This window comes from Nelusetta ayraudi, unplaced genomic scaffold (genome assembly GCF_046127955.1).
Source record: "Nelusetta ayraudi isolate G7.1 ecotype Tasmania unplaced genomic scaffold, CSIRO-AGI_Nayr_v1 ptg000011l, whole genome shotgun sequence".
Classification (NCBI taxonomy): Eukaryota; Metazoa; Chordata; class Actinopteri; order Tetraodontiformes; family Monacanthidae; genus Nelusetta; species Nelusetta ayraudi.
Genome location: NW_027466061.1, coordinates 13,946,554 through 13,968,511, shown reverse-complemented (window position 1 = coordinate 13,968,511; position 21,958 = coordinate 13,946,554). Strand labels below are relative to the sequence as shown.

At 43.4% G+C, this 21,958-nt stretch overlaps 3 protein-coding genes across 6 annotated transcripts; 1 reads left to right on the top strand and 2 right to left on the bottom strand.

The window, feature by feature from the left end:
* The first annotated feature begins 447 nt into the window (after positions 1-447).
* Positions 448-3,565, top strand: LOC142885108 (phospholipid scramblase 3). Its single transcript, XM_076021244.1, has 7 exons — positions 448-827; positions 906-983; positions 1,103-1,295; positions 2,382-2,493; positions 2,581-2,680; positions 3,151-3,209; positions 3,392-3,565. Exons 1-7 carry the CDS (start codon positions 467-469, stop codon positions 3,416-3,418), a joined length of 930 nt encoding a protein of 309 aa, XP_075877359.1. The 5' UTR covers positions 448-466; the 3' UTR covers positions 3,419-3,565.
* Positions 3,566-4,248: 683 nt separating this feature from the next.
* eif4e2 (eukaryotic translation initiation factor 4E family member 2) lies at positions 4,249-8,757 on the bottom strand. 2 transcript variants are annotated; one of them, XM_076021242.1, is made up of 8 exons: positions 8,609-8,757; positions 7,340-7,451; positions 7,072-7,206; positions 6,870-6,974; positions 6,631-6,783; positions 6,414-6,554; positions 4,899-4,974; positions 4,249-4,820 (listed from the first exon to the last, which is right to left on the bottom strand). In XM_076021242.1, the coding sequence occupies exons 1-7, from the start codon at positions 8,626-8,628 to the stop codon at positions 4,939-4,941; spliced, it is 702 nt and encodes a 233-aa protein (XP_075877357.1). In that variant the 5' UTR covers positions 8,629-8,757; the 3' UTR covers positions 4,249-4,820; positions 4,899-4,938. The 2 variants fall into 2 exon arrangements, with proteins under 2 accessions (XP_075877357.1, XP_075877356.1); XM_076021241.1 differs by having other exon boundaries at positions 6,418-6,554.
* Positions 8,758-8,882: 125 nt separating this feature from the next.
* On the bottom strand, positions 8,883-16,214 carry capn10 (calpain 10). Of its 3 annotated transcripts, XM_076021233.1 has the most exons (13): positions 15,808-16,206; positions 15,015-15,177; positions 14,507-14,638; positions 14,240-14,436; positions 13,842-14,071; positions 13,610-13,751; positions 13,062-13,228; positions 12,718-12,974; positions 12,438-12,640; positions 11,360-11,615; positions 10,870-11,063; positions 10,697-10,742; positions 8,883-10,570 (listed from the first exon to the last, which is right to left on the bottom strand). In XM_076021233.1, exons 2-13 carry the CDS (start codon positions 15,144-15,146, stop codon positions 10,541-10,543), a joined length of 1,986 nt encoding a protein of 661 aa, XP_075877348.1. In that variant the 5' UTR covers positions 15,147-15,177; positions 15,808-16,206; the 3' UTR covers positions 8,883-10,540. The 3 variants fall into 3 exon arrangements, with proteins under 3 accessions (XP_075877348.1, XP_075877346.1, XP_075877347.1); XM_076021231.1 differs by having other exon boundaries at positions 13,610-14,071; positions 15,808-16,214; XM_076021232.1 differs by lacking the exon at positions 15,808-16,206 and adding an exon at positions 15,620-15,630 and having other exon boundaries at positions 13,610-14,071.
* Positions 16,215-21,958: the final 5,744 nt, after the last annotated feature.

The following is a 21,958-nucleotide window of genomic DNA, read 5'->3' as shown; positions in this document are numbered from 1 at the left end:
GCAACAAAAGGCAGATCCGGCTGGTTGGGATGGAAACAGATTGAGGGAGGAGTGACGCCAACTCTGAAGTGAGGAGTTTGTTGCGTCTCTTTTCCTGTCACACTCAAGGCTGCTGTAGTCTGGATCCACTCAGAATATTCACGGCTGGTGAGTGAGAAACATCTGGTCTCTATCAGCTTTTTCTGCTCACGTAAACTTAATATTATTTGATCAGTGTGTTACTTAAAGCATCGGCAGTCTTCTCACACCCTGTTTGAACTCAAGCTGTTATGCTGAATTGGGTTGATTCTTAAAGACATACATCTCATCAATTCATAATCGTTGTATAGGGAACTAAAAAAAAGCACGCAAGAATTTCCAGATTTCTAAATTTGGACAAATCTAATGTTCTGCTGTGATTTTCTCCTCTCAAGTCTTAATCAGAGCAGGACTCGCCCGACTTGCCCGACAAATAATTTGCTCTAAGATGCAGAATGTAACTCTTCAGTCGAGCACCATGTCTGCGGTGACCAGTCAGCCTCTCCCCTTTGACCGGATGGAGCGCGAGAAGCACATCCAGATGATCTTCAGAGCATTCAAGAACCGCTGTGGGCCGGCCTGTGAGTGCTGCGGCCACTCACCCACGTCCAAACTCCGCCGCGCACTCGACTGGGGAGCAGATGATCTGCCAAGTCCGGCCTCTATGAGGGGGACCGAGAACCTGCAGTCGCCTGCCAGCAAGAGGGAGGTGGGGGACCAGCGGTGTGGAGCTGCAGCAACATATTGCTTCATGTCTGTGTTGGAGACAGTGGAAAAGATTCATATCACGGCCAGATCAGAGCTGCAGGGTGAGTCAGAGAGAGTTCTCGTCTTTTCAGGGGGAGACAAATTTGTCTGTGTGTAACAGTGCGCTGCTATCGATGCAGGCCCGCAGTGTGTCCCCAGGAAGATCTACAGCATCGCCACAGGAGGCATCAACTCACAGTTAGTCGTCGCCGTAGAAGGTACTGATCTTTTCCTCAACCTGTATGAAGACTACAACCCTCCCAGCCTCAGTCCCTGAACCCTCCTCCTCCTCTTCCTGATCCTCTTCCACTTCTTCCTCCTCCTCCTACCCCGTCAGAGACGTCATGCATGTGCCTACAGTGTTGCGGCCCGGCTCGCGCCTGTTCCCTGCAGGGCTTCGACTGCCAGGGCCGACAGGTCTTTTACTTTGAGAGACCCCTGAGGATGGACGCCTGTTGTCTGGGTTGCTGCCTGATGGAGATGAGGGCCTATGCGCAGCCAAAAGGTCTCATTGGCTCTGTGCGCCAGAGGTAGGACAGTCTAATTATTTTAAATGACTTTGTTTCAGGGCAACATGGCGGTGCAGTGGTTGGCGCTGTGCTGAATTTGCATGTTCGTCTTGTGTAGGTTCTGTCAGGGTCCTTTGGCTTCCTCCGACAGAACATGCATGTGAGGCGAATTGGGAACTCTAAATTGTCCATAGGTGTGTGTATGTCTGTTTGTCTTTCTGTGTGACCCTGCAATGAACTGGCGACTTGTCCAAGGCATAACCCTGCTTTCATCTCATGACAGCTGGGGGGATAGCCCCCGGCAGACCCCCGCCTTGAGTGCAGGAGGAAGCAGGTATAGAAGATGGCGGGATGGGTGGATGGAATTTGTTAAACACATTGGAACTGCAAGATTTCATATGAACGCTTGTTGTGTTCTGTCGGTAGCAAGGTCCATGTCATTTGTCATTTCATGGAAGTATGCTTTCTTACTGGCTGTATCAGAATTCTGCAGAAGCAATTTAAATTCTCCCAATGAACATCTTTTCACGTGAGCCATTCTCCATGCCAGTCTCAGCACTGGCCCATTTTGGATATCCATGGCTTGTCTATAAATAGCCACCAGTCGTTAAGTTCCTCCTGGCTTCGGAGAGCTAATGTATGAAACAGCTGCCTCACTCAGAGACAACACCGCCAGGGCAGCGCTGGCAAGAGAGGGGGGGAGGAATGTGGCATCCTTCTTAACTGGACAGCTGGCTAATGGCAGTAACGCTCGTGCTGATGTCTACTGTAAACACTGAGTTCCCCATAAGCAAAACTCAGTGAAGTCATGCACCACTCAAGAGTGACCTGGCAGAGGTTTAGTTGACCAGAGGTCTGCTTGGTATAAATATTCTCAGTTGTGCTCAATTAAAGCATGACCCAGTTTGTCCTCTCCTGACACTAAGCTCCCAATGGTTTTGGCCGTGCAGAATCATGACAGCTGAAAATGGGACCAACCAAGCATCAAGGCCTCGGCCGCACCAGCCTGTGAAGTCCTGTCCAGCATTCTGCATGGTTTGTTTTGATACGCCGTGGTTATGCAAGGCGGTTTCAAGATGCTGTGTGTGTGTGTGTGTGTTCATTCAGGTGGAGCATGTTCACCCCTCTCCTGGAAGTGTGTGACGCAGAAGGGGAGCCCACTGTCAGAATCCAGGGCTCCTGCTGTCCGTGTCGCTGCTCCTCAAACCAACAGTTCCAGGTAGCGATGTCACAGTCCAGCGTGAAGCAGGTGTTGTCCCGGTCACATATTATGCAATATTATATTCAGTATTCCATTATGCATCAGGTCGTCTCCAACATTGGTGAGGAAGTGGGCACGATATGGAAGAGGTGGCCTGGTTTCAGCGAAGCGCAAAACATGGACCATGAATATTTTGGGTTAGAAGGTGAGTTTCGAGATGAAGTAATGTAACTGTACTTTCACTCTTGGGCTATGCCAGTTGGTGAGTCTTACTCAAAGATGGCAAACATAAACAAAGTAAGAATGTGTTTAATAATTCTTGATGCCATCATTATTCCTGATACCCATTTGAACTTGTTGAAAAGAACTTAATCCACATGGTACAGTCAAAGGCTTTCACAATACAGGATCAAGTTCAAATTCCAGAACTTTGACACCTCCTTAGTTTTTGCTGAACTATCTAACTAGGAACCATTTTAATTTCAAATTCAACTCTGCTGTGGTTCTGTCCCGATACACTTTAAATGTGTCTAGAAATAGACTGTGCGATGACCTTGAGTGTGCCTTGACATCAACTATATTATTATTCTTATGAGGACCAAATAACAAATTTATCTGAATTCACTCCCTGAAATATGAAATAAAATACCTTGCGACATTTCTGAATCCTTACAGTGCCCGTTATCATGGAACCACACACTAAACTGCTGCTGCTGGCAGCTACTTTTCTGTTGGTAAGTCAATGCACCTCAATAACGTTGGCAAGAAAAATCTTCCTGTCGTGGTGATTCGGCTTAAGCTAAACAAATGCATAGACACAATCACTACAGTGCCCGCATGTTGCCATTGCTGTCACACGATGACAGGTTAAGAGAGCAGGTCTAATCATGTCTCCATTTGATGTGCTTCTTTCCAGAATCATATGTTCTTTGAAATGAGTTGATGAATAAAAGGAATGAAAGGAATGAGGTGAGAAAATGGACAATAAACGGTTAAACAACCAACTCCGCCCAACTGTTGCTAATTAACTTGACCGGAAGAAAACAACAGCAAACCAGTTTTAGCAGCAGATGCATATTTGACATTTATTGCTATAATCCATCAGGTGTGAACCTTCACTTGTGGCACACGCAAACACACCTGTACCGACTTGCCCAGCATTACAGTTTTTCAACAAACTATAGGCGCTCTTTAAAAACATAACGCAAACAAAGAAAAATCCTCTCGAGGAAATACTAAAAATAGTAACAGACCCTGACCCCGGGCCCGCTGTCATTTCTTTTAACAACAAAATGGAAAAGGAATGAAGGTCAGTGTTTCCAGAATTCATTTTGTACATCGATGTAGAGGAGGTTAAAGCAAAGCCCGTCCCTCAGATTCTTTCGAGGAAGGGCTGAAGACACATGAGACAGCAGGAGGAACTGGTTCGGGTCGGGCTCAAGGCCAGGCACAGTGATTTAGGCAGCATGGCAGTCTGGTCTGTACATGCCAAATATCCAAGCTTTTGCCCAGGATAAGATGCTCCTCATCCTTTGGGATACAACTTCCAGGTCATAGCGGGAAGGGGAGAACACTGCTGATTCGGTTTAGAGGTCTTTAAAGCGGCCTGTATTTACAAATATATATATATACACACATTTTTGTATATATATGTACATATATATATATGTACATATATATATATGTATATGTATATGTACATATGTACATATATGTATATATATATATATATATATATATATATATATATATATATATATATATACATATATATATATATATATATATATATATATACATATGTACATATATATATATATGTGTTTAGTACACAATAGTTTTTATCATCTGGAGATTGAAACGTCCCAATGAATTATAGTCAAAATACAGCAATGTAATAAAAGGAAATCCAACCCTGTTTGAGTCCCGATAAAAGACATGAATAAGCTCATCTGGACAGAGTGGGACTTGTTGAGTAATAAAAAACATTCTTACTGAATCAGATTTGTTTTGTTGCTGAATTTTGTCACGGACGTTTCATTTACAGCGAACACACACACGTCACCATGCACCAGTCACAGCTTCTCTCTGGATGCAAGCTGCTGTGAAGTGGATGTTACAACTTGCATTTAAAAGTAACAGTTGAGGAAAGAACTAAGGCCTTGATATTCCTCCGACGATTGGAAATAACGCTCACATCTCTTGGCTTGGTTCAGAGTTCTGTTCACTTCCAAATTTGGCGCACAGAAGGAACCATCTTCCTGGCCTCCGTTCCTGCCTTGGCATTAGCACAGTGCTGATCCACATGGAGGTATCCATTAACGTCTTTCCCTCATTTACACACACTAAAGAAAGAGATCAACACATTAGCAAAGTGGGTCAGAGAATCTCTCACAACCAACTCAAGAAGGACGGGGCCTTACTCCGGCAGAGGTTGTTTGTGTGAGCAGCTAACGTCCGCCGCTAGCATTCACCAGACCATGGAAGTCTTCCCATGCTCTGAAAACAAAAAGAAAGGAGACAGCAAATGACCATAAGAAGCAATTGTTCAACCATTATCACAACTTTGAATGTGGGAGACACAATGCTGCAGTAGCACATAAGAGAAAACACTTTTCAAGAAAAGGGAACATCTGTATTCTGATAAAGCCTTTTTTTAAAAATCAACAATAAAACGAGTTAAAACTAAAAGTATTATGTTAAGGTACGAGTTATACTTCACCATTGCTGTTTTTTAACTTCAGAAAAAAAAACATCATATGAGAGGTTAAGTATGTCTGGACTAGGGCTGCACCATATTAGGACATGCGATATGCAATAATGCTGTTGTGTGTTTCCATAACGATATGACTTGCGATATATAACCAAATACGAAAGTATACAGTGTTAATGTCTTTCTGCTTTGGATTTGCTGGTAACATAGACTGCAGAAAATGAGTAGCCTATGCAGACACTGAAAAAAACAATATCCAATGTTCCTTTCCAACAAGATGTTTTTGTTGCAAGAACTGCACCTGGCAGCAGCTGCTATACTGACACTAAACCAACTTAGGTGCTCAGCAAAACATTTCTCGATCACTTAAACGGGGCATTTTAATATAAAATATTTATGCTACTCAAAAACATGGATAGCAGAAACATCCCCCACTACCTGTATTGTTTAAATAAAAATTTAGTCAGTAAAATAATTTGAAAGTAAACAAAAATATGGTCACGGAGGGAAACCAATTGTCTCAGCCAGCCCAAATCTAAATGTTACCTGGATTCTGCCTTCATTTACTAATCTCCGAAGAAAGCCGTGCTAGCTGTGAGTATTGGTAGCCCACAGAGGTGGACAGCTGACACCTGAGTTTTTTTTTTATTTGGGTGAAATAAAATCTAGCTCGACGGAAAAGTTCCGTATACCATTTCTGTAGGTCACTAGCACGTAGCGCTCACTGCTCACGTACGTGACTACATTCGCTGTGGCGAACTCAACCAAAAGCAGTTACTTGGAGGCGGGCATCTAACGCAGTAAGGCTCAATCTGATTGGATACATTTCTTTACATCTAGCGCATGGATGAACGCACTACTTATCGCAGTGTTTACGATATGTCTATCGCACATGTTGATGTTGCGATATCGATAAATTTACGATATATTGTGCAGCCCTAATCTGGACGCGTGAAAAAAAGCTTTTGACGGCCAGTAAAAAGAACAATAGAGGAAATATGATTTCTACTTTTTTATCATTAGCTCCTATTGAATCTTTTTAATTCGGCCTTAAAACTGCAAATTGTTCAAAATGAAGAGAACTTACAAGTAACATGGTTTGACAGGTAGGAATAACTTTAACTTTTTGACCATTTCCCCCAAAAAAGCCAAAAGATTGTGAATATTTGTTATTCTGAATGAAAAAAAGAGATTTGAGAGAAAATATAAAAATGGGGAGACATACATACTTAATGCTGTCTGTATGAGTCTTGTACTCCATGATGGTGTTGGGAGGAAGGTTGAGGACTCGGCGCAGTGTGTCTCGGATACGGGCAGTGGTCGCCTGGTCACTGGCGGTTTTGTTCCAGATGGAGATAATGTCTTCCTGCACACAGAAAATATAGAGGTTTAAATGTGCAAAGTACATAAAGAATGTTTGTGCTTGAGTTCCTGGGCTGTACCTGGAAGCGCACGGACACCACGGCCCCGCAGATCTCCTCTCCTACCATGAACTGCTCCCCAAGCATGGCCAGGATCAGGTTCTCCCAACAACGGGACGCCAGACCTTTCCTTAGGCGGATGATCCATTTCCCCCCCATCTTATTGGCATCATCCTGAATCCCAACAAGAACTTAAGTTCTGAAGCTGTCCTTTCTTTTCAAAATAGCGCAGATTTTGATTTCACAAACCAAATACCGACCTCCCACATGGGTTTAATGCCCTCTTTGAAGAGGTGGAAGTCACTATGACCTGTCAGGTCACCTGGGCGGATCATGTGACTGTAAAAACGCCAGAACTGCTCCACCTTAGGAGTGATAAGAGTCAACATGAGGTTGCATCAAGAGAGAGAGAACGAGATGAGTTGTGACAACGTAAGATCAAATTTCTGAGTATGGACATACCGAGGCAAAGCTGCCAATCTGCTTAATATTCTGTTCGTAGCTCTGTGTGCTAGCTGGTCTCCCCGGCGTGCGTCTTGAGTACCAGAAGGTGTAATTGTACTGAAGTGGATGCTCACCTGGCCCTGGAACCACCATCTGCAAACAAGAGAGAACGCGTCAGCTTCAAATTCAAGGGCAACTTTTAGGCATTGGGTGAACAGTCTGGGGGACGCTCATTGAGATGTAAATGCTGCTTTTGTTCCTACAAGCTATGAAAAACGCTGCTTGCCTTTCTCTTGGATACATTCTGCTCTTTGTCGTCGTCTTCGTTTTTTTCCTTCTCACTGTCTTTCGGTGAGCCTTGGTCCTGGTCGTGGTCTCCACTGTCATCATCTTTTAGACTGGATATATATGAAAACAATTTGTTTAAAAAACAGTTGTCAATTATTGATTTCATGTCACCTTAAATGCTTTTCGGGTCATTACGCAACATATTTTTCTAAATGTTAATAAATAAACGGTTTGTAAACGATGAACACCAGAATTTACCAGAACCCAGGATAGTGTTGCTTCTTTTTGTTGTTTAGAAAGTGTTGATTATTTACATATTAAAGAAAAATACTTCAAAGAAACAGTACATTCCTGTCTGTTAAACAGAATTAGCAACCATGTGAAGAAAAAGCTGAAGGTGGCAGTGAGTGACACGGTAAGAAGCGGTTGCTACCACTGAACATAAAAATGCCGAAGAAGCTGCAGATAGATTATTGAGAAATCATTTAGGGGAAATCGATGAGCAATAAATCACGGCAGCAGCGTTTAGTTCTACCAGAATAACCGGTTAAATTTGGTTTGCTCTCGCTAATGTAAAAATATTCGTTTCTTTAATCAATACTACCACTGGCTAGTAGTTAATAGCGTTCATTTTACAGTTGATGGTGTGGACTGCATACGTTGTTACACATGAACTAGACCAGTGGGTTGTAAACTGAATTCACCGGCACCGTTTCTTTAAAACTTCTAAAGCATTTCTTCCAAGAACTGGGAAACCCTACCACACACGGTCAATGGTTTATTTTTCTTTTAACACGGTTAACTAAGAAATAAGCAGCGTGTTTGATATACACCGCTGCATTTCGATACTAGCCTCAGACGCACAGCGAGCTAGTTTCCGTGTGCCAGGCCAATTCGGGCCGACACTGCGCGCATGTTCCCCCACCATTTTACCACTCACACACCGAGGATTTGAGGCCTAAGCTCCTCTCGGGCTAAGCTAACGCAAGCAAGTCCCGCACGTCCCCGTTTCATACTTAATAAAGCCTTTGTCATTTACTGCCAATTGTCGTAAAAACGAAAGAGCATGCCCCCCCCCCCCCCTCGTATGAGATCCCACCAGCAGCAAGACAGCGTGCAGGAGCACTCAAATAAAGCTGACACACCTCTTTTCCCCACACACAGACAGACACACACGGTTAGCAATTTCCTTCCCCGAGACGGCCACTACAGAGAAACCATGCATCTTCGGACGTACAGCAAGAACGAAAAAGTTGACGCTACTCACGCGTCAAATTTGTTGTTCATTATTTTCTAGATGGGAGTCTTTGTGGAGTTCGACCACTGCCTCCTGAATTCCGCAGGAACGGTGGCGCGCCTCGCACGTGAGCGCGCACGACGCGTGTGTGTGCGCGTGTGTGGAGTCGATCCTCCGGGCGGGGCATGGGGGGTGGTGAGTGGCTGCATGAAGTTTTTGCATGTGTTATCTGCAGCAATAATCGATCGAATTCACAAAACAAACTGGTCTGAGATCAAAACAGGAAAACTGACAAAACACAGGGTGATGTTAGGTCGTTTTATTTATTAAATAGCAGACAACCGATTTCAAAACAGAAATAAATAATGCACAGTACCACTCAAGTTAATTTCATTATAACTTGTAAGAGTTTTCTTGGGAACACTGGCTCACATATGTGTCAAGCAACACAGTAACATTGGTGTGAGGAGGCGGACCACGTGTATGAATCCGTCACATAAAAACTGACAACTTATTCAGCATGAACCAACCTCCACTGGTGTGCAGCGTTTCCTCAGTTCATCCAAACCAATTTGCATGTAACATCTGTTCATCTTCAAACTACAGCTCTGTTCAGCTCCAAGCAGAGCTGTGAACTCAGTTAGTGAAAACCAAAACATAAGCATATAATAGTGAGTAATAACTGTATTTGGCAGGGAAGACTTGCTGAAGGCCTGCAGCACACGTTTTAGTGCCATTCCAGATTGAATGCAGCTTTTCTCTTTCAGGCACTACATATTTATTACAAGCATATCATACAGCCCACTTGGTAGAATATGGACGACCATACCACCCCCACATACGCGACTCGCACAAATGAAAATTCATGCATACCTCAAACTTATTTGAATGATCTTATGAGTGAACTTCAAGCTTGATTTTCTTTATGTCACATGTAAAATTCATGTAAAACATGTATTTTTCATGTGCTGCAAAAGTGTATATTTGGACAGTTTGGCTTTCCACAGTAGAAGTAAAAAGTGTCCATGGTGTGTGACATGACCTCAACCACAAGGCTGATTTGGTTAAGTTTTGCCAACCAATACATTTTTTGGACGCGTTTATCGAAGATGCAATAAATTAGAATTCTTTAGTGCATTTAAACTCAGATAAACCTAATTGGTTAAGACCGGTACTGATTGATTTTTTTTCATACAATTCCATAGATCCTTTCTGTCTTGCAAAAAAGTACAAGATAGAGATCTCAAAAAGAGTGCGAGTGTCTGGCTCAAACCTGTGCCAACAGACAGACCTGAGGGTTTAGAACCATAGTGCCTGACCTGAAAGGACACACTCGAGGAAGAGCTGAGTAGAAAGATCCATTCTGATGCAGCTGTTTGTGTGGATGATGAGCACAGGAAAAATAGACATCTGTGAAAGACAACACCCCAGAAGGAGCAGAGTCCCTGGGAGTGAAGTCGTGGCTCGGTATGGCGCGGTGCGGTGCGGTTTGGTTGGCCCTGCTGATGGAGACCATCCCCAGCCCTCGTACCCCCTGTGCCTCTGCGAGGACCTTCATGAGAAGGCTCTTTGTTCCGGGCCGCCAGGCGCACCAATGAGTGAATGAGCCGGAGCGGTGGCGGCCCTCTTCAATGGCGGCTGTTTGTTTACACCAGCCGGTCCCGTCATACTTCATTAGCAGCCCAGCCCAGCGACAACCTCTGATGTTCTAATCGCCCATGAGTGTGCGGCTGCCCATCCGCCCAGAGCCTCGGCGGCTCAGGATAAAGGGGTTTCCGGGACTCCCGACACATATTCCCACATCTTCTGCCCGTCTGCCTCCGGAGCAACTAGGGATCTATAGATACATGCGTGCGCACACAAACACATACACACCATCTCTGGGTGAAGGTTGACGGGTGAACCGGCTCTTTCATCGTGCGCCAGGAGGCAAAGGGAGGCTGGGTGACATCGGCGGAGCAGTTAGCTTTGCATCAAGGAGATGTGAGAGATCTGCCGCCAAGGGGATGGGACACAAACACACAAACACAGTGGTTAGTCAGTGCTGCCATCTTTTGACCACAGAGTTGATAAATATGCTTTAGTGAGCAGTTTTTGCAGTGTTACAAATACACTGACCTCTTGAATGGTTCGACCCAGTCTTTCCTGACTTTTCACGACTTTCCTGCAAAAGACCAATAGATCACAAGACCTGGAGTTCAACGTTAACAATGACAAAGCCTAAAGCCGTAAGCTTTGTGGTCGCACGATCTGAACATTGATCGGACCAAGGCCAGGAAAGCAGAGCCAACCTGTGTATTCTGCATGCCAGGCTCAGAGTGAAGCTGGCCGAGCAGTCGGGCTGATAGGTGGACGGCACAATGGTGTAAGCCCCAGGAGGGAGACGGCAGGCTAGGCAGACATCCTGTGTGTAGCAGTGAGGGACGCAACTGGCCACAGGCTCCTCGTCCTTGGGAACCGTCTGAGTGGGTTCCCCTTCAGAGAGCTGTATGAACAGAGAATTAAATACTCACAAACTTCAAAAGAGAAAATACATAGCCGATCTTTCTGCGTGTGAGGCAGGTGTGTTAAACCCAAACAATAAGGCATGTGTCTATTTTTAAGATATTCAATTATAAATATAATAAATATAAATAAATCTTTGTTTAAGACTAAGGAAGAAAATATTTCTCTAGTATGTAAAAGAAGACTTTGCAGACAAAACTATCCTAAACCAAATTGAACATGTTCTAAAGGTAACAATAGTAACAAAAAGTAAATCAGTAATGTCGTTTATCTGACCTTATAAATGTGGAAGCCAATAGGGAGCAGGTCAGTGTCAGGGCGATTCTGCTGCAGGGTGATCCTGACATTCACTTCTGGTGTCACAGTTGACTCATCACACAATGTGAAAGGGAAGTTTGGGTTCTGCCTGTGGGACAGGAAGTTCCTGCTTCCTCCTGCAGTCCTTCCCTCCACCCACAAGCCTTGAAAGTTACTCGTCTCCCATTCTCCTTCTGTGGGCAATGGCAGTGATGTCGCTGGCATTTTTAGGGCACTGGGGAGGGAACCAGTAGAGTGATGTAAAAATTCAATCAGCAACATGACAAGCCTTGTGATTACAGAGAAGCTGGAAAAACCCATCTGTGAGAAAAAAGTGAGGTGAACTCCTGGTAGCGTGCTTCCTGCGGAGCAAATCCACTTCCGTTTTTGGTTATTACGTAATAATGTTATAATTATGCAGAATGCTCAACCTTTCACTAGGATTTCACAGGCGCTCAGTGGTGATGACAGCCACCCTCATCACAGAGGACCCCTCCAAACCCCTGCACCACTCCTTCACGCTGCTGCCATCAGGCAAATGATACAGAACCCCACTGGCCCGGAAAAAACATCTACAAGAAACCATTCATCGCCTCCGCAATCACTGTTCTGAACAGCAAAAAAATAATCTTATTTGTTATGGGTTGTGAATGTGTTTGAGTTTTTATTTTATTTTTTTTAAATCAATCTTTAAAGCTTTGTCAAAGACAAATTTCTGTTTTTTAATATTTTTTTTTAGTGAGAATCAGACAATAAAGTTTCTATCTATGCACATTATCCAGACTGCGAACTATTTCAATTCATTTCATTCTGTAAATATGTTTTAAATCTTTGATATTCCATTTCTTATTTTTTTGTAACTTATATACAGTATGTGTGCTATATTTCTATAAAAAAAAATTGCGTGTATATTTCTATGTTCTATTTTTTGTTTTCTGTGTAAAAGCCAAGAGACTTTCGTTATGCTTCCATGACGACAACAATTTTAAAGTCACTATTTAACTGAACCTTTCTACAAGAAATCAAATCGATCAATAGAGTTGAGGTTTTTTGCTACCTGACGGTTGTTGGGGAGGAAGAGAAGACCCTGATGAGGAAGCGAGCTTCAAGTCCAGGCTGGTAGATGCTCGGGATCATCAGGTAGTGTCCTGGCTCCAGCTCCTCATGGAGGACCGCCTCTCTCACATAGGTGTGGCAGTGGGTGGAAGCACTGGGGGGTTTGTTTAACATCCGGCTCAGACTAAAACGCTTCTTGTCCACCTGGGAACAGGGAGGGAAAGAATTATACAAGGCACATAGCCTTATTAAGTTTGTCTTCAGCAAGCAACATCACAAACCTTCCACATGTGCAGAGCGATGGCTTGGTAGTGCTGGTGCTTTGTGTTCTTGTTGTCCTGAAGACACCTCTGAGAGAATTTCTCAGAGTTCCTGCGTCGTTCCTGCTGCAGCAGGGACACCACAACCTCTCCTTTGTCACACACTCTCAGCCAGAATTTGGGGTTGCTGCCATAGCTGCTGCTGTTCCGGCTGCCGCCAGCAGAGTGCCCTCTGGTCCACCGGCCTGCCAGCTGGTGACTGTGAGTCAGTAAAGCTCCTATTGAAAAGGAGGGATGGCTGACTTAAATAAGATGGGGCCATTGAAGTCAACAATTTTAGCCATTTTTTAAAGATAAGAACTGACCTGAATAGATACTTCTGAGATGTCCCCCATCAGTGATGGGATAGCCAACTGTGATGTCATTAAACTGTGACAGGAACTCGCCCTCGTCCAACCAGAACTCGCCTTCGGTTGCCCTGGATTGGAGCTCCAAAGCATAAGAGGGGTCCACAGAGTTCCAACCAACACCACTGCAGGGGAAGATTTGGCTTGCTTATTTCACTGTAACAAACCAGTCTTTTGCAGGTCTTCTGGCTAGGACAAGCTGTGAGCTGCATGCAGTTCAAAGTTAAAGGTGAAAGGGTTTTTGAATATGACAGCTACAGCATATGAGAGCTATGTGACATTTGTAATAGTCAAGATCTGTTTATTTACAGACAGGCATTTCTGTTTAAATTGATGTCACTGTCTATTTGTCCTTTTGATTTTGAAGCTTCTGTGAATATTATACTGATGAAAACTACTTTGTTACCTTGTTTAAAACTATTTTCTGTGCATTCATCCAGGCTAAATGAATACATTTTACTTACTTACTTGTCACATGACTTACATTAGGAAATGCATGTGCCTACCTTTCTATCCAGACCCCTCCCCAACAGCATCTTCCCCATGGGTTTCTGATCCTGAGCAACTGTACTTTGTCCCCCGACATTCTGTCCACATCCAACCACTCCATGACAGTCAGTGCATGGTACTGACCAGGCTCACAAGCACCTGTAACAGTCAGACAGGTCATCAGATGTGATACAAACAAACAAAAAAGAAAAAAGAAAAACACTTGCTTGTAAAAATATGTTCCATAACCTTCAGGACTGTCGTTTGTGGAGCAGCTGAGTGCACACTGGTTTCTCACTGGGTGCAGATGTTGCAGGTCCAGCCACCTTTTCCTGACCTGGCCACTGTCCTGTGGTGCTCTCTGCTCCACCTCTGAACCACAGTCTCTCAAACTGCAGCGCTCGGCAAGGCCACCAGTCAAATCCACCAGGGCCTCCGACACCTGTCCTGCCCAGAGCCTCTCATACGAACCATGAAGCCTGTAGAAGGCACATAATATGGAAATCCCAATATTTCCTTAATATGTTGGCTATAATATAGCGCAGGGTACTTTCCACAATGTAATGTATGGAAAGTTTTCATCCATCAATTTTAAAAAGAGATTTACATCAGTGGGAAAAAACAGGAAAATTACACAAGCCATTTACTTTGCATAGGCCTTTTCCAACAGCGCCACCCAGAAGGCAGAGAGGGAGTGGCATCGTGAGAAGCAAAGGGCGGAGTTGATGCAGGGAAGCCGGTCGTCAACTATCACCTCTGTCCAGCATCCATGCTGCCAAAAACAGAACTTGAAGGAGCCTCTGTACCTGCGGTCACCCCACTGAGGCTGGTCAGGGACCAGCACCTAAAAAGAATCAAGACCCTTGTCAGCAAATCGGCGAGGAAACAGTGTTGCGTGCCGTGTGCCAGCCTACCTTATTTAGGAGATGTTTATTTTTTAGCAAGAAGGAGCACGCACAGAGAAACCAGCAGTCCCCTAACAGCCCCTGTTTTGAATGAGCCAAGTTGATGTCGTCAGGGAAGAGGGTTGGTGCTAGGCAGATCTTCTGCAAAGAGAAACACGGGATGAGGGCATTGACACAAATAAGTAAATGGATGAATGAATGAATAAATGAATGAATGAATGAATGAATGAATGAATGAATGTACGAACGAAAATCAAAGATGTTGATTTTTTTTGCTACAATATTATCCAAATTGCATCTCAGTCTTTATTTTTCACATAAAGTCAAAAAGGTCAGTGCTTTCACAACAAAATAATATACAAAGGATCTAAAATGAGAAGCCGGGACAGGGAAAATCCCTCTTTGGTTGAATGAATAACGAGTGATGCAAGTGAGTTGGCAGCAGGCCAGGTAATCACGCAATCTTTTGAAAAGCACACAAACCTCTGACACATCTAAGCAGCGCACTGGGTCTGACCTGTGGCCGGAGCCAAGTGATGCTGCCCTGTAGCCTGACAACTGGTGTGGAGCGGTCACAGAACAAAGACGTGTCCTCTGCAGGGAAGTCCGGATCCTCGAATAGGCTGTCACTTCTGCCCTCTTCTTTCATGACTCCTGCCTCCTTAAAACCTCAGTAGTACCTGTCAGGTTAGCAGATGCGTTTATCTAGCTGTAGGTCTCAGTCACATTAATTAGTCTCTAAATGCAAACAGAACAGAGGGGCTGCATTACAAATGATGATTTCTGACATGAATTCATTGTACACCTTGCATACTCAATCTTATTACAGTTTAACGTGTTTCGACGATGCCATTTATGACAAAATAGTAATTTTCATAATAGCAATGGTACATCAGTTTGTTAGTTTACAAATCGAATTGATATTTTAAAAACAATAATGAATGTCATAATTTGTGAGCATTTCAAGGGTTGTCAAAGGGGCAGGGCACACCAGGTAAGTACAAACTCAAGTTTAGCTGACTATCTAGCTTATCAAAATATAAATAGTGGGTTGTTGTTGTTGTTGTTTTTAAAGCCATAAATTAATCTCTAACTAGGTCGACCTGTTTTTGAGTCTCTTACCCCTTTCTACGTCATAATTTGTGAGCATTTCAAGTGTTGTCAAAGGGGGAGGGCACACCAGGTAAGTACACACAAAAGTTTAGCTGACTATCTAGCTTATCAAAAAAATATAAATAGTGTTGTTTTTTTGTTTTTTTAAAGCAATAAATTAATTTCTAACTAGGACGACCTGTTTTCGACTCTCTTACCCCTTTCTACGCTAGAACATCCTCCCCTCGTAGCCTCCACAGTTATCCTGCTTGCACGGCGTTAGCACAGGCTCGCTCCTAGCTAAACCGTACTGTAGCATCATCTTGCCTCTTCATCTTATCTCATGGCCTAACAACCTTTTGCCTTGCCATGCCGAGATCTTATGCCACATGAAATGATAAAATAAAAACATAAAAACCCGACATTCTAAAATTTGAGTCTTGTATGATAAGGTGAACGCACACAGACACAGTCACTTCCGGTTCACTTCCCGTCACTCATTCATGATTCACAACACTGAGAATCTTTCCTGTGCGCTCGCCACCTACTGGAAGTGCAGCAAATTACAACCAATGGCTACCACCTCCTATTTTTTTGTTTGTTTTAAATGTGTATCATCTCACTAGTTACGCTTTCTTTACATGCAGTAGTTCTGTAGTTCTTCTAATAGTATTTATTTCTTTTTATTTTCCCAAATAGCAACTTCCCTTAAAAGAAGATAATACATGACACCACAGTCATTTAAAAAGAATGAACAAATCTTAAAAATCTTGAATGCATTTGCCTTTATCATTTTTTTTAAACAAAAATAGATTCATAAACTCAAAAAAAAATAATAATACATAGATATACTTTCAAAATTGACCTCGAAACAGCACCGGACAAATATGACTCGGCTATCATTGACTCGGCTATCATCTTCAAGGTTTTCTGAAAGACAAAATCAAGAAAACATTTACTCATTTAATACACAAAACGTTTATACCTTGTGCCTTGTGACTGATACGTGCTGCTGACAGCAATTCAGAGGTTGAGCCAATAAAGACAAAAACTTACTCTGGTACAATCGTTATGGCCCTCTGCACCCACTTTGCGTCAGGGTTGGCACAGAGTGGTCTGCTGTTTTTTATCTTCAGCTTGAAGCTGTTGAAGAAAGATATTTATACATCAGCACAATGCCACAAACAGAATGTCACACTTTATTACTGAGGTTTGTCCAAATTGAATCTGTTTTCTTCTTACATTACAGCTTTGATGTTGCAGTAACCTGTGTCCTCCTGGATTTTGTAGAATTTTAGCATCCTCACTGGAACTGGGCTCTCATGATAAAGTGTGCAACATGAAGGACCTATGATATAGATAAGGTTAACAGCAGAAGGCAAAATGAATTACAAACAATGACAAATATAGAACAAGAACTTCTAAAGTATCTTCTCCCACTTACTCACGATAAAAAGAAATAAGCAAACAAAAACTGCTGACGTCAAACTTACTGCTTTCAACCAGTGCAACAAGCAGCACCAGGGCTGCAACACACACAGCGATCTTTGCCATCTTCACACAGCTTCTCTCCAGCAGTGATTCGCTTTTCAGCTTTGGATCCTCAACAAAGATGATTTGGTGTGTTTCTCCGGCTTTCATATTTAAATACTCTGTGAATAGGAAGGTAATGTCCCGCAGAACTGGAAACATGAAGCTGGAAAGAACGCTGTCGGATTTTTGGGTCAAAGGGGAAGTTTGATAATTGGGGCACCTGAAACCAGAACAGTGGGCCAAACCAACCACTTGGCCCATTTTAAAACCCACAAAGACTGTTTCATAGACAAAAGGTTAGGGTGGTGATACTGACTATGTGTTGGCTACTGTGAATCACCAAATAATTCTTTAAACATAAACTCCCACGATCATCATGGAAGTAAGTTACTGTTAACGCACCATTTTTTCAATTTGTATGTGCAGTGCGTTATTATTTTTTGGAAATGGTCTGAAAACAAGACATCTGATAAACTGTAGCTGTTTGAGTATATGTTATGGCAACATTGAAGCCAAATAAAACTTTCTAATACTAACGAGGAAAAAATGCCTGCTGAAATAAAACACAAATCTTATCAATGTTCAAAACAAACATATTGTAATCAAAGATGTCAAAGACTTGTCAGCAAATGCTTGAACTATTTTTACAGTTTCACACAAGTTTGTTTTGGTTTTTTTTTTATTATCATTTATTTCAAGGACCACACTGGTGCCAGATCTTACGATTACACATCTCAAAGGACCTGGGTTGGACTCTAAAAACCATCCACATTATATTATCAAAAAATCCCAACAGTGTCTCTTCTTCCGAAGAATGCTGAGAAGGAACAAACTTCCTCCACGCCTGCCGAGGAACCTTTGCACGTTACCATTGTACAGTTGATAGTGTCTTGACCTACAGATACACTGTGTGGCACAGTTCCCACACCTGGATGAGACCTACTTAAGTCATCTCTTCAGACGCGCAACAAAGATCTGCAATGACAGCCAGCTTGCCCAGGACAATCTCTGTTGACCATCTCTCCTCTGGAAGACTCTGGAAACCATACAGACCTGCACCAACTGACTCAAACACAGCTTCTTCCCCATGGCTGTGAAAAGACTGCAGCAGAAACCATAGACTAAAATCTCACTTCTTTCTCTCTGACTACCTCACAATTCCCTGGCCAATCTGTGCAATAACCGGGAGTACGTGCAATAACTAATACAGCACTGTTATTATTGATATGTTTTGTTTGTTTATTATTATTGCCCTTTTCCACTTTTCGTGTACATGTGTTATATGTGTATGTGTGAGTACTCAAGAGTATCACTGCTAAAGTGGTTTGTTGCTAAACGCTTAAAGTTTTGTTGTATCTTCCTATGCACTGACAATAAAGCTTCATCTTCTTCTGCCGTGTATTTTCAAGTTATTGTTATATGTATTTAATATATTATTATGTATTATTTCTATATATTTTTATATTTATATATGTAGAGCTAGCTATATTTAGATCTACATATATCTAATTTTTCCTGACGAAGACGGCAAATACAATCATGATCATCAGTAATCTTAGAGAGTAGAACCAACATCTGCTCAGATGGTTTTTTACTTATCTCTGAGCGATATTGGTGCCCTTTGTGACCTCACACAAGATGTGTGTGTTTTAGACACAGATTTTCTGAAAAGTGAAGTAAGCAAAAAAAGTAAAGGAGAGTGACTTGTCGGTCATTAAAATTAGATTAAAAACAAAGCTAATGCATTTAAGAACTAGTTAATAATTACAATCCTAGGGTGCTTCTCCTCCAGTCATTGTTCAATGACTGCAGCCTTTAGCCAGGAGGTCATGTCCAACAATCATTGAGTGTTTCGACCCTTATCCACGACACTCTCCTGTTGGTGGGTCAGCAGTGGTGGCCAGTCACTACTCTTTCCCTCCTGGCTTCCAGCTCAACTCCTCCCTCCTGCTCCATATCCAACAAGAGGCTCTCTCTGCTGGACCTCTCACTCCCCCTCAGTCCCACCGCAGTCAGCAGCTTCCAGACTGATTGGGCTGGGAAGCCTCTGCACCCTACAACCAGGCCTGCCTTTCCCCTGCATCCCTGCATCAAGTCTCGGTAGCTCTCAGACTTCCTCTCAAATGCCTCCTCACACCCGTCTTCCCACAGTACAGTCAGCTCCACTAGGATGATATTTTTTCCTACTGTAGAGAACAGGACTGCATCCGGTCTTAAGGGGGTTTGGACAACGTCTGGAAACTGGAGCCTGGACCATGGCTCTCCTCTCCGTTGGGCTGGCTTTTCCCCACTTTTGGACACGAGTCATTCCCAGTCCTTGCCTTCCTGTGCAGGGTGTTCCGATGATGTCCTTGAGTTTGAGGTTCCCTTCAGCTTGGGCCAGCGATGCAGAAACTTCCCACTTTCATACTGACCTAGTTTTAATCCCAGCTTCATGGACTTTGTTGTCTCTGGAGTCCCTGAAGGTCATAACAACCCTGCATTTCGCCACTCTGAACTCTTCAACAAGAGATGAAAGGGGTAGTTGCAGTTGCCCAGACCTGATATACAGCCCAACTGATGTAAAACTTGTAGGAATTCCCAGCCACTTTCGGAGGTACTCATTGATCTTGCACTCCATTCCTTCCACTGCTGTAAGCGGGATTTCATACACGGTTAACAGCTACATCAGCCTGGGAAGCAGGCCATGTTGGTACATCCAGGCCTTGAACTTTCCAGGGAGTCCAGACTTTTCAATGTTTTTCAGTCAACCCTCCGCTTGCTTCTCTGTGCTATGGACATTGTTACTGTCCCGTAGTGACTCATCGTACCACTTTCCCAGATGCATAATGGGATTGTCCTTTATTGATGGGTTGATCTCACTCACATGACTGAAGTTGTCAGTGATGTTGCCTTTCTTGATATTCATACTCCTTGATTTTTTTTGTCTTGAAAGACATCCTAGCCCACGATACCACCTCACCAAGCTTGGTTAGGACCCATTTTGCCTGCACATGGGTTGATGTTGTGGTGGTAAGGTCGTCAAAGAAACCCCTTATTGTCGGTTGCCAGACCCCAGAGTCCATCATTGTACAGTACTGAGAAGAAGATCTTGCATTCAACTCTGAGTAGGGAAATGGTTCTAAACTGGCTTATGTTTGCTGAGGCCTCCTTTTTGGGGACAAAGCGTCGTTCTGCCCTCTTCCAGCTTTGTGGTACAGTGCCTTTCTTCCAGATCCTCCAGAGCAGTTTCCATAACCACCGGAGAAGCTTTGGGCAATTTTTGTACACCTTGTAGGGTATACCACTAGGGCCAGGGGCTGAAGCTGCTTGTGCCTTTTTGACCACATCCTGGACTTCCTTCCAGGTTGGTTCGCTGGTGTTCAGCATGATGGTGGGAGGTTCTGCCCTAGCAATTCCTGGATTCTCGCCAAGGGGTAGACGTCTGTTAAAGTCACTGTGCGTATCCTTGAGGTATGCCTCGACATCCTCTTTAGAGCTAATCAGACTCACAGATTTTACTTCTCCCAGTATAGACCTTGTGAAATTGTAGGGATCTTTAACAAACTGAGCCCTCCTCTTCTCTTTTACCTTGCTCAGTTTTCTTGTCCTCTCTGCCCTTCTGAGTCTACTGAGGCTCTCCTGTAGGCTGCTTGTGAGCTTCTTTATGCCTTCCCTTTCATCAGTGCTGCTTGTCTTATACCTCCTGTTCCGTATCTTGATCTCTTCCCTTAAGCTGTGGATCTTCCTCGCTCTCCTGCTCGGTTGTTTTCCTGTCTTGGTGATGCACCTTCGCTCTGTTGCTCTGAAGCGTTATTTTGCTAGGTTGTATGTGATCTCTGTGAGAGTGATCACCTTCCGCTCTGCTGTTCCCGCTTGGGTAGCCTCAAGGACTATGTCCAGGTCATTGTCCAAGCTGTTCCACTCCTTCGTGTCCGACATCTTTGGCCATTTGATCCTCTCCTTCATGGGTTCTGTCTGTGGTATGGCATCAGTGAGGATATTCCTGCGTACTATGGGTGGCGTAGGTGCTAAGAAATCTCCAGTGCTGTGGGGTGCTTCCTGACTGGAGCTTTCCTGCGTCTCACCAGAAACTAGGTCTGTGCACTGCACCTGTGTCTCCCCTGTCCCCACTTGGACTTACCCTGGTGTCTTCTAAGGCCCCTAAGATTCTTGCAGATCTTTCCACAGGAGCACTTCACCTCTGATGCCTTCCCAGTTAAAGTGGTTGACTATTTTATAAAAACAAAAATGTTTTGCTTTTTTTAAAACAAAAAACAAAACAAAACAAAAAACAATACTTTTTCAATATCAGTACTAGGCACATAATAAATTGGGGACTCTATACTTGAGGGTGCGTGCACGTAGATGGAAAGTGACATGAAAAGTTTGATGGTTAAAATGCCGTGTGGTTACGATGGAAACAATCATACTGCACCCTTTGGAAGACTCGTACCATACCATGACCTATTTGTGGAGCCCTTTTAGAGGGTTCTTGAAGACAGTCTTCCTCTGACCTAGAAAAGGCTCCGACACAACCTCAAAGCAACCTACTTGTCCAACCCACAGAAGGTCAGTGACTTCTGCAGTAGAAACTTGTAAAGTTCCAAATCTTTCCCTCTTGTGTTTAATCTAAATGTGTCTGACAGAATATTATGTTATTGCAGTTTGATGACGGCAAAAAAATTAAATAAAAACTTTGCCACACCTTTGTAATTTCCCGTGTGACTCCGGTTCTACAGGCCTTCAGTTGTTTCAAGGTGCGGTGATCCCTGTGTACTTTGCATTTGCGTGTTAGACAAATACAAAGGTATTGTCATTCTTCTCAGCAAGTAAACCATGTGACACTTGCATGGG

What these genes read in the sequence shown, in the direction of transcription:
- LOC142885108 (XM_076021244.1), top strand. Translation starts at nt 467, where the DNA reads ATGCAGAATGTAACTCTTCAGTCGAGCACCATGTCTGCGGTGACCAGT. An exon ending in GGCCAGATCAGAGCTGCAGG is followed by an intron (nt 828 to 905) that starts GTGAGTCAGAGA and finishes CTATCGATGCAG; the next exon opens with GCCCGCAGTGTGTCCCCAGG. An exon ending in GTTAGTCGTCGCCGTAGAAG is followed by an intron (nt 984 to 1,102) that starts GTACTGATCTTT and finishes CTACCCCGTCAG; the next exon opens with AGACGTCATGCATGTGCCTA.
- eif4e2 (XM_076021241.1), bottom strand. Translation starts at nt 8,628, where the DNA reads ATGAACAACAAATTTGACGC. An exon ending in AGAATGTATCCAAGAGAAAG is followed by an intron (nt 7,207 to 7,339) that starts GCAAGCAGCGTT and finishes TCTTGTTTGCAG; the next exon opens with ATGGTGGTTCCAGGGCCAGG. An exon ending in GCATTAAACCCATGTGGGAG is followed by an intron (nt 6,784 to 6,869) that starts GTCGGTATTTGG and finishes GTTGGGATTCAG; the next exon opens with GATGATGCCAATAAGATGGG.
- capn10 (XM_076021231.1), bottom strand. Translation starts at nt 15,146, where the DNA reads ATGAAAGAAGAGGGCAGAAGTGACAGCCTATTCGAGGATCCGGACTTC. An exon ending in TCGCTCTGCACATGTGGAAG is followed by an intron (nt 12,641 to 12,717) that starts GTTTGTGATGTT and finishes CCCTGTTCCCAG; the next exon opens with GTGGACAAGAAGCGTTTTAG. An exon ending in CTGGCATGCAGAATACACAG is followed by an intron (nt 10,743 to 10,869) that starts GTTGGCTCTGCT and finishes GGTCTTTTGCAG; the next exon opens with GAAAGTCGTGAAAAGTCAGG.